This window comes from Borostomias antarcticus (genome assembly GCF_949987555.1).
Source record: "Borostomias antarcticus genome assembly, chromosome: 15".
Classification (NCBI taxonomy): Eukaryota; Metazoa; Chordata; class Actinopteri; order Stomiiformes; family Stomiidae; genus Borostomias; species Borostomias antarcticus.
This window is the reverse complement of record NC_140248.1, coordinates 25379561-25390126: the sequence shown is the minus strand read 5'-3', so window position 1 is coordinate 25390126 and position 10566 is coordinate 25379561. Positions and strand designations below refer to the sequence as shown.

General features: G+C 43.9%; 2 protein-coding genes across 3 annotated transcripts in view; one reads left to right on the top strand and one right to left on the bottom strand.

Annotated features, from left to right (window-relative positions):
• Positions 1-1163: 1163 nt before the first annotated feature.
• The window catches only part of LOC311318565 (organic solute transporter subunit alpha-like), a 10326-nt gene continuing 923 nt past the window's right edge, over positions 1164-10566 (top strand). Inside the window, exons 1-7 of one of the 2 annotated variants that reach the window (XM_084449923.1) lie at positions 1164-1474; positions 2987-3138; positions 5242-5315; positions 6432-6590; positions 7298-7409; positions 8562-8708; positions 9586-9691. In XM_084449923.1, the coding sequence (XP_084306049.1) occupies positions 1393-1474; positions 2987-3138; positions 5242-5315; positions 6432-6590; positions 7298-7409; positions 8562-8708; positions 9586-9691 (832 nt within the window). In that variant the 5' untranslated portion in view covers positions 1164-1392. Of the gene's footprint in view, positions 1475-2513; positions 2773-2986; positions 3139-5241; positions 5316-6431; positions 6591-7297; positions 7410-8561; positions 8709-9585; positions 9692-10566 lie in introns of those variants that run through there. The other variant, XM_084449924.1, reaches the window with a different exon arrangement.
• Positions 2113-10566, bottom strand: part of pcyt1bb (phosphate cytidylyltransferase 1B, choline b) — a 36264-nt gene continuing 27810 nt past the window's right edge. Inside the window, exon 8 of the mRNA XM_084449922.1 lies at positions 2113-2502. Coding sequence (XP_084306048.1) covers positions 2230-2502 — 273 coding nt within the window. The 3' untranslated portion in view covers positions 2113-2229. The remainder of the gene's footprint in view (positions 2503-10566) is intronic.

The following is a 10566-nucleotide window of genomic DNA, read 5'->3' as shown; positions in this document are numbered from 1 at the left end:
GCCCTCACCCTAACCCTTTAGGCCTGGCCTGATTTGGAGCCAGTGCAAAGATGCCAGGATAGGGGTGAAATGGTATTTCCACACTTCCATCAGGATCCTGGCAGCACTGTTCTGGATGGACTGAGCCAGAGAAAGAGGGGGAGGAGGAAGAGCCAGAGAAAGAGGGGGAGGAGGAGAGGAGGAGGAGATAGAGAGAAGGAGGAGGAGCCAGAGAGAGAGGAGGAGAAGGAGAGAGGATGAGCCAGAGAGAGAGAGAGAGAGGAGGAGGAGCCAGAGAGAGAGGAGGAGGAAAGGCCCGCCGGCCCGCCTCCTCCTCCTCTTTCTCTGGCTCCTCCTCCTCTCTCTCTCTCTCTCTCTGGCTCTTCCTCCTCCTCTCTCTCTCTCTCTCTGGCTCTTCCTCCTCCTCCTCTCTCTCTCTCTGGCTCTTCCTCCTCCTCTCTCTCTCTCTGGCTCTTCCTCCTCCTCCTCTCTCTGGCTCCTCCTCCTCCTCCTCCTCCTCTCTCTCTCTGGCTCCTCCTCCTCCTCCTCCTCTCTCTCTCTGGCTCTTCCTCCTCCTCCTCCTCCTCTCTCTCTGGCTCTTCCTCCTCCTCCTCCTCCTCCTCTCTCTCTCTGGCTCTTCCTCCTCCTCCTCCTCCTCCTCTCTCTCTCTCTCTGGCTCTTCCTCCTCCTCCTCCTCTCTCTCTCTGGCTCTTCCTCCTCCTCCTCCTCCTCCTCCTCCTCTCTCTCTCTGGCTCTTCCTCCTCCTCCTCCTCCTCCTCTCTCTCTCTCTCTGGCTCTTCCTCCTCCTCCTCCTCCTCCTCTCTCTCTCTGGCTCTTCCTCCTCCTCCTCCTCCTCCTCCTCTCTCTCTCTGGCTCTTGTTTCACTTTAGTGATAACAATTATTATTATTTTATTTTAAATGTAGTAACTGATATAGCCTAGCGAAACCAACAGCCTACTCACTCTCTGAGACATTAAACTTATCATGTCAGAAGTTTTATTGGGCCCCGTGTGTCGTAAAACTGTTTCATCCTAGGCCAATATTCAGATGTAGTCATCCCCATAATCTGATCTGTTCAATGAAAAAAACGGACTGAAATGCAACCGAGTTGAGGTGGACCTATAAAAGAGGGATATGACCGGACCTATAAAAGAGGGATATGACCGGACCTATATGAGCAGACCGAGGAGCAGCCTGCCCACTACTGATCACCCCTCCCTCATCTGTAACAAGTGAATTGTGGGGGAAACTCTCGGCTTTATCACCTGTGACTTTCCGCTTGCGCCTCTTCTCATTGTTGTGGACTTTCCCGTGAACAACTAGATATCGGTCCTCTTGGTCATTATCCATAGTTTGTACTGTAGCCACATTTTTCACAAGCTGCCGGTCAACTCTTGTAACTTCAAACGACCATGGACCTGGAGGAGGCGCTGAACGGCACAATCAACCCCGCGTGTTTACAGGACCCCCCGCTGGCCATCGAGGTCATAACGCGTGAGTGAGATACGAGGCTATCAGGCCACTTGTTTCATTATCCACCGCATCCGGCTGATTTTAAAAGTGTATTTATAAACGCACTGTGAACTTTTACTTGAGACTTACCTCTTAAAGCCATAACTGATCTAATGTCAGATGTACTTGAATAGTGCCGCTGGCTACTAAAGGTGTATATTGATGTAGGCTATGGCTGTTCTCTGAACACAGTGAGATGTTTGATGTGCTGCTTTGACCAGCTTGACATCATGGGCTGTGTGTGCCTTAAACCATGGGCTGTGTGTGCCTTAAACCATGGGCTGTGTGTGCCTTAAACCATGGGCTGTGTGTGCCTTGAACAGAGCGTCATGCAGTCGGCCCTCAGTGTGATAGCAATTATAAAACAGCACATGGAGACTTGTTCTTTTCAAGATTCCAGCGTGGTGAGTGTGTGCAGTGTGTGTGCAGTGTGTGTGCAGAGTGTAGTGGGGTAGGTGAGCATGTCTCATACTGTGTGTGTAGTGTGTGTGTGTGTGTGTGTGTTGTGTGTGTGCTGTTGAAGTATGTGGAACAACAGTCAGTGGGGGTGGGGGGGGTCGTTGGAGGACACGATGTCAGGTTCAGAGCCAGACCAATAGACCCAGTAGGCAGACGGACAGGCAGACGGACACAGGGGCAGGTTTCAGCCCGAGGGCGTTTATTACTATAAATAGGGAGGGAAGTGAGGGAGGATGTGTGGTGCGTCTGGAGGGTTTGTTTGTGAGGTGTGTGTGTAACTATGTGTGTGTGTAACTACGTGTGTGTGTGTAACTATGTGTGTGTGTGCATGCGAATGTGTTGAGCGTGTTGTAAATGTGCGTGTCGGCTGAGGTACAAGTCCGTGTCCGAGAAGGGGTGTCCGAGAGCAAGGGTCCGTTTCCGTTAATCCTGGGGGGTCCGTCAGGTACGAGGGGAATCCGTGGGGGTGTCTGAGGGGCTGTCCGTGTCCCTATCCAGGGGGGTCTGTCCAGGGTACACGAGAGGAGGAGGGAGCACAGGGAGCGAGGGAGCTGGGGAACGTGGGAGACACGGCGGGAGGGGAACAGACAGCAGGTATTAGGTAAGGAAACAACGAGAGGCGCTAGAGGCTTGGTGGGCTTGTCAGAACGATACCACACAGCAGTACTGAAGCACTGAGAGACGGTCTGGGAGACGTGGGAGACACGGCGGGAGGGTCCAGAAGGGTCGGTACTGAAGCACTGAGAGACGGTCTGGGAGAGCTTTTCTAGGGAGCGGTGCTGATGGTCCCAGGTGCGTCTGATGGTGATGGACTGACCCTGGTGAGGAACACCGCTCGTCTCCTCACGTCAGGGCTGGGAGGGGGGGTCTCTGGGGGAGAGGGGGGTCTCTGGGGGGTCAGGGCTGGGAGGGGGGGAGTGGCTCATGCACGCTGCATGCATGCACGCTCTCTCTCTCTCTCTCTCTCTCTCTCTCTCTCTCTCTGTCTCCCCCCTGTCCTTCTCCCCCTCTTACTGTAATTCCTCTCTTTCCCAGAGCTGGATGTGTTTGGGGTGGCCCTGTACTCCATGCTGACCCTGATGTCCGCCCTGTCCCTGCTGCTGTACCTGGAGGAGTGTGTGTTCATATACAGGAAGATCTCGTATCCTAAGAAGACGACACTCATCTGGGTCAATGGTGCTGCGCCGGTAGGAAACGAGCATGTTTACTGCATGAAGGCAGCTTCTACAATGCAAACAACCCAACCCAAAAAGAAACTGCTAACCCTTCCTTTTACAGTCCCTTAATTACTAAGTACTTACCTGGTGAATGCCCAATAATATAGTAATTCCTAAGTATTTACCTGCCGAATGCCCAATAATATAGTAATTACTAAGTATTTACCCGGTGAATGTCCAATAATATAGTAATTACTAAGTCTTTACCTGGTGAATGCCCAATAATATAGTAATTACTAAGTATTTACCTGGTGAATGCCCAATAATTACATTACATTACAGTCATTTAGCAGACGCTTTTATCCAAAGCGACTAACAATAATTGCATTTAACGTAGGAAGAGCCAATGTACTACTACTTGCCAGAACTCACAAGTGCATCTTCTTTCTAAAACAAACAAGTGACTAAGAGCATAATCTAGTGCTGAAGGCAAAGTGCAAGAATCACAATCTAAAGTACAGTGCAATATAATATATATTGTACAATACAATACAATATATATAAGTATTTACCTGGTGAATACCCAATAATATAGTAATTACTAAGTATTTACCTGGTGAATACCCAATAATATAGTAATTACTAAGTATTTACCTGGTGAATGCCCAATAATATAGTTATTATTAAGTATTTACCTGGTGAATACCCAATAATATAGTAATTACTAAGTATTTACCTGGTGAATGCCCAATAATATAGTAATTACTAAGTATTTACCTGGTGAATACCCAATAATATAGTAATTACTAAGTATTTACCTGGTGAATGCCCAATAATATAGTAATTACTAAGTATTTACCTGGTGAATGCCCAATAATATAGTAATTACTAAGTATTTACCTGGTGAATACCCAATAATATAGTAATTACTAAGTATTCACCTGGTGAATGCCCAATACTATAGTAATTACTAAGTATTTACCTGGTGAATGCCCAATAATATAGTAATTCCTAAGTATTTACCTGGTGAATGTCCAATAATATAGTAATTACTAAGTCTTTACCTGGTGAATGCCCAATAATATAGTAATTACTGAGTATTTACCTGGTGAATACCCAATAATATAGTAATTACTAAGTATTTACCTGGTGAATGCCCAATAATATAGTAATTACTAAGTATTAACCTGGTGAATACCCAATAATATAGTAATTACTAAGTATTTACCTGGTGAATGTCCTATAATATAGTAATTACTAAGTATTTACCTGGTGAATGCCCAATAATATAGTAATTACTAAGTATTCACCTGGTGAATGCCCAATAATATAGTAATTACTAAGTATTTACCTGGTGAATGCCCAATAATATAGTAATTACTAAGTATTTACCTGGTGAATACCCAATAATATAGTAATTACTAAGTCTTTACCTGGTGAATGCCCAATAATATAGTAATTACTAAGTATTTACCTGGTGAATACCCAATAATATAGTAATTACTAAGTATTTACCTGGTGAATGCCCAATAATATAGTAATTACTAAGTATTTACCTGGTGAATACCCAATAATATAGTAATTACTAAGTATTTACCTGGTGAATGCCCAATAATATAGTAATTACTAAGTATTTACCTGGTGAATACCCAATAATATAGTAATTACGCTGTGGTTTCTCAGTATGTATCTACATATTACCAGTGGTAATTAATTACCCAATAATATACTACAAATTACCAGTGGTAATTACCCAATAATATACTACATATTACCAGTGGTAATTACCCAATAATATACTACAAATTACCAGGTAAATACTGTAATTGGGGGATTGTAAAAGGAAGGGTTACCAAGAATATATTTCAACATTTCTCTCTGGTAATTATTTAGTCATGAATGTTTGTTTTGGTCTGTATAACCTATAACTAATGGCATTAATGTTCCTGAATGTTGAGGGAGGTGTGTGGAGGGTAATACTGGTCTGTGTGTGGAGGGTAATACTGGTCTGTGTGTGTGTGGAGGGTAATACTGGTCTGTGTGTGGAGGGTAATACTGGTCTGTGTGTGGAGGGTGATACTGGTGTGTGTGTGTGTGTGTGTGTGTGGAGGGTAATACTGGTCTGTGTCTCAGGTCATCGCCACCATGTCCTGTTTTGGAATGTGGATCCCAAAGGCCGTCATGTTCACAGATATGGTCTCTAATTGGTGAGTTTCCTCTCACTCACTCACTCACTCACTCACTCACTCACTCACTCACTCACTCACTCACTCACTCACTCACACTCACACTCACTCACTCACTCACTCACACACACTCACTCACTCACTCACTCACTCACTCACTCACTCACTCACTCACTCACTCACACTCACTCACTCACTCACTCACACTCACTCACACACTCACACTCACACTCACACTCACTCACTCACTCACTCACTCACTCACTCACTCACTCACACACACACTCACTCACTCACTCACTCACTCACTCACTCACTCACTCACTCACTCACTCACTCAGAGACTAATGAACAGCAGCAAAAGAGCAACATCTGAGGTAAATGAAACACATCCTCTTGATTGGTGCGTCACAGCAATCTGTGCTATAAAGGTATAAAGTTACTCATGAACCAGAGAGGTCAGTGCCCTTTCCCCCGGGGGAATGAACTGTCAGCAGCGTTGGCAGACATGGTCCAACTAACCCCGCTTTAATGACACTCTTAATCATTACACTGGGGCGCTGCGCCGGAAACATCCGATCAGTCAGTCCACACGTGAGCAGTGGCTGTTTATGGCACAATGCAGAAAATCATCAAAGGAAAACGTATTCATCAAACTTCAGTGTTTGCTGAAGGAGTCTGTTTTTGCCGCTGCTTTTTATTAAATCTAATAATTATTCATTCATACACTGCACTGTAACTTTTATTCCTGTATTTTATTTTTCCTGCATTTCATTTTATATGACCTTTTATGTGTTGCACTTTGTCTTGATGCTTTTAGTGTCTCATGTAAAGCACTGAATTGCCTTGTTGCTGAAATGTGCTACAAATAAACTTGCCTTGCCATTCGGGGCTTCGCTGCACTCATAGAACCAGGGTTAGAACACAGAACCAGGGTTACAACACAGAACCAGGGTCACAACACAGAACCATGGCTGTATTCCGCAGAGCAGAAGCAGAGCGACACTCCAGGCCAAGGCAAGGGCTCAAAGGTAAGATGACCACGCTGACAAGCTGGCATAACCCAAGCACTTCCCCTCTTCTCTCTCTCTCTCTGTCTTCTTCCCCTCTTCTCTCTCTCTCTCTGTCTCTCTCTAGTTACTTTGCGGTTGTGGTGTATAAGTTCCTGGTGCTGATGATTGAGGAGTGTGGGGGCAGTGAGGCGTTCCTCAGACGCTCAGAGAAGAAGACGCTCAGGATCAGCACGGGGCCCTGCTGCTGCTGCTGCCCCTGTCTGCCCCGCCTGCCCATCACACGGTAACCATGGGCAACCACCAATAACCAGTCTCTGCCTCTGCTCAAGAATAGCTCTTCTTTGGAGTGTGTGGTACTAGGAGTGTAACGATATGATATATGATACGATACACGATACTGGGTTCACGTTATCGATACGATACGATATTATAACAATATTTTTTTTAACAAAACCTGAATGATGAATGTATGACTGGAAAAATTATATTTTATTCAAAAGACACAAAATGCAAAACAATGCTGTGTTTGTCCTATAGTTCAGTGTTTAGGTTTTATAATTATATTAGGACATAATTGATCTAATACAAGCACTGATCTGCATTCTCCCATCTTCTTCAATGCTTTGTTTGAACAGACGAGGGTGCAAGTTAGGTGATAGTGGCTCATTCGCAGCCAGTCCTATAATAATAATAATAATAATAATAATAACAATAATAATAATAATAATTATTATTATTATTATTGTTATTATTATTGTTATTATTATTATTATTTTATTATTATTTTTATTATTACACATCTACTTTTTTGTGTTTCGCAAGACAGTTTTTAATCTTGTCTATACATATTGTCCCGTTATTATATCGAGATATTTCGTGGCACAAAATATTGCTACACCCCTACATGGTCCAGATATCAGCTCTTTAGCACATGCCCCTAGAGACACAGGTTTCAATCTCTAAAATGTCTGTTTCTTGTCAACATCACAGGAACACGTTATTTTTGCTGAAGCTGGGATCTCTTCAGTACGCCATCCTAAAGACGGCCCTTTCAATCCTGTCCATCATTCTGTGGACCAATGGGAATTTTGATCTTTCTGATGTAAGAACTGTTCTCTAAGAAATCATCTACAGTATTAAGCTTCACTGTCTCTAGCTCCTGGTCTTTGGATGAAACGTAGCCTGATATGCCTTGGATATCCACTCACCTCCCTCTATAGTTAAAACATCACCTCCCTCTACAGTTAAAACATCACCTCCCTCTACAGTTAAAACATCACCTCCCTCTATAGTTAAAACATCACCTCCCTCTATAGTTAAAACATCACCTCCCTCTATAGTTAAAACATCACCTCCCTCTATAGTTAAAACATCACCACCCTCTACAGTTAAAACCACCACCCTCTATAGTTAAAACATCACCTCCCTCTATAGTTAAAACATCACCACCCTCTACAGTTAAAACCACCACCCTCTATAGTTAAAACATCACCTCCCTCTATAGTTAAAAAATCACCTCCCTCTTTAGTTAAAACATCACCTCCCTCTATAGTTAAAACATCACCTCCCTCTACAGTTAAAACATCACCTCCCTCTATAGTTAAAACATCACCTCCCTCTATAGTTAAAACATCACCTCCCTCTATAGTTAAAACATCACCTCCCTCTTAAGTTAAAACATCACCTCCCTCTATAGTTAAAACATCACCTCCCTCTATAGTTAAAACATCACCACCCTCTATAGTTAAAACATCACCTCCCTCTATAGTTAAAACATCAGCTCCCTCTATAGTTAAAACATCACCTCCCTCTACAGTTAAAACATCACCTCCCTCTATAGTTAAAACATCACCTCCCTCTACAGTTAAAACATTACCTCCCTCTATAGTTAAAACATCACCTCCCTCTATAGTTAAAACATCACCTCCCTCTATAGTTAAAACATCACCTCCCTCTATAGTTAAAACATCACCTCCCTCTATAGTTAAACATCACCATCCTCTATAGTTAAAACATCACCTCCCTCTATAGTTAAAACATCACCTCCCTCTATAGTTAAAACATCACCTCCCTCTATAGTTAAAACATCACCTCCCTCTACAGTTAAAACATTACCTCCCTCTATAGTTAAAACATCACCTCCCTCTATAGTTAAAACATCACCTCCCTCTATAGTTAAAACATCACCTCCCTCTATAGTTAAAACATCACCTCCCTCTATAGTTAAAACATCACCTCCCTTTTCTCTGTCCAGCTGGGGATCACGGGCACGGCAATCTGGATAAACCCGTTTGTGGGCGTTCTGACCATCATCTCCCTCTGGCCTGTGTCCATCATGTTCATGCATCTGCACAGCACACTGCGCAGCCTGAAGATCATCCCCAAGTACGCCATGTACCAGGTGAGTCTCTCCTTAGTGTACCAGGTGAGTCTCTCCTTAGTGTACCAGGTGAGTCTCTCCTCAGTGTACCAGGTGAGTCTCTCCTTAGTGTACCAGGTGCCCCTGCATCTCTCATCAGTAGACTGTAGATTCCACCCTCCCTTTCCCTCTCTGGGTTCCAACTCGGGTCCTCTGATGCCTCTCATAAACACCGCTACCAGCTGCGCCACTGAAAAGCAATTCCATGTTCTTATTTTCATTTCAAACCATTATTTATACTCGTAAAGCACTGAGGTCTCCCTCATTTACAATGTTGATGACACAAATATCAACAGAACAAAATTAAATATGACATTAATAATAATAATTATTATTAATATTGTTATTATTTTTATTATTATTATTATTATTATTATTATTATTAAAAACAGTTACAGGTTGATGTACAAAGGTCAAGAGCTGTGGGTTTATGGGGAAGTAATTCCTCATAAACCGTACATCCGATTGGTCCGACACATGTACATGTATGGTACGTATCTTCCTATAGGGCGTTAACAGCTAAAAAATCCAATCCAAGATCGCAGAGAAACTGGCATTTTGGTGGTGGCCATCTTGAAATTTCAAGTGGCTAGGACCATTTTCTTGTCAAATGACCCATGGAGAGACTACTCATGACCATTTTCATGCATCACCAACTGAACGATTATATCACTTAACCGCTCCAGTAATACTCTACACTGTATTTTTTTTATTTAATTTGGGGTTTATTTTAATCAGGAAAGATATGCATTGTGTATTGCCCAGTGTATTTCACTATAGAGTGTATTAAGCTATTTTCCAACTCCCGTTCTATACAACTCATCCCACTGACCCCAGTCTTCTGGCCCTGTGTCCATAGCTGGTGCTGGTGCTCAGCCAGCTGCAGACGGCCATCATCAACATCTTGGCCCTGGATGGAACCATCGCCTGCGCTCCGCCCTTCTCCTCTCAAGCCCGCGCATCCAGTAAGAGACGACCTCATGGATTCACCAGAGGTTCAAATTCATTCATTCAAAAAACACAGTAACCAATGATGAATAAAGTAGGCAACGATAAGGTGGGTAAAAAGGAGGCAGATGATGGCCATCAAATGACATTGAGGGTTTGTGTTTGATAGATAGTTTGATAGACTAGACCATCCATCCATCCTCTAGTCCGGACTCCGGTCCGGATCTGGACCGATCCACACCCGTCTCCAGACTCTGAGCAGATATAGATCTACTTTTCATAGTATTATTTCTGAGACATCGCCGCAACGCAACAAGTCAGAATTCTCCTCTTTCTCCGCTGCAAGCAGCATTTGGAAAGTCCTCTGCTTTGAGGGGTTGGCGTCGGCAGGGTTGCCAGATTGGGAGACTTTCCCTCCAAATGGGCCACCTTTGATGACATTGGGCGGTTGGAATATTGTCAATCCGATCTGGCAACACTGGGGTCATGTGAGTTGAAAGCGCAGATGGAGAGTTGACAGCACCGCTAACGTTAGTTTTGTCTGCAGCTAACTAGCTAGTAGCTAGCCTGACGTTAGTTTTAGCTTCAGTTATTTCTAGTGTAGCTGGCATGTTCAAAGGTGGCCAAAAGAAAGGTCGACAGTGAAAATAGACAGTGCAGATGAATGGATCAAAGAATATGCCTCCATCCTCCCTCCGCCACTATGAAGCTTCATTTTGAAGCAACCTTTCCAGAAAAATCTACGGGATGAAATGGACAGGAGGAGAGGATACAGGAGGTGAGGAGACAGGAGGTGAGGAGAGGAGACAGGAGGTGAGGAGAGGAGACAGGAGGTCAGGAGACAGGAGGTGAGGAGAGGAGACAGGAGGAGAGGAGACAGGAGGTCAGGAGA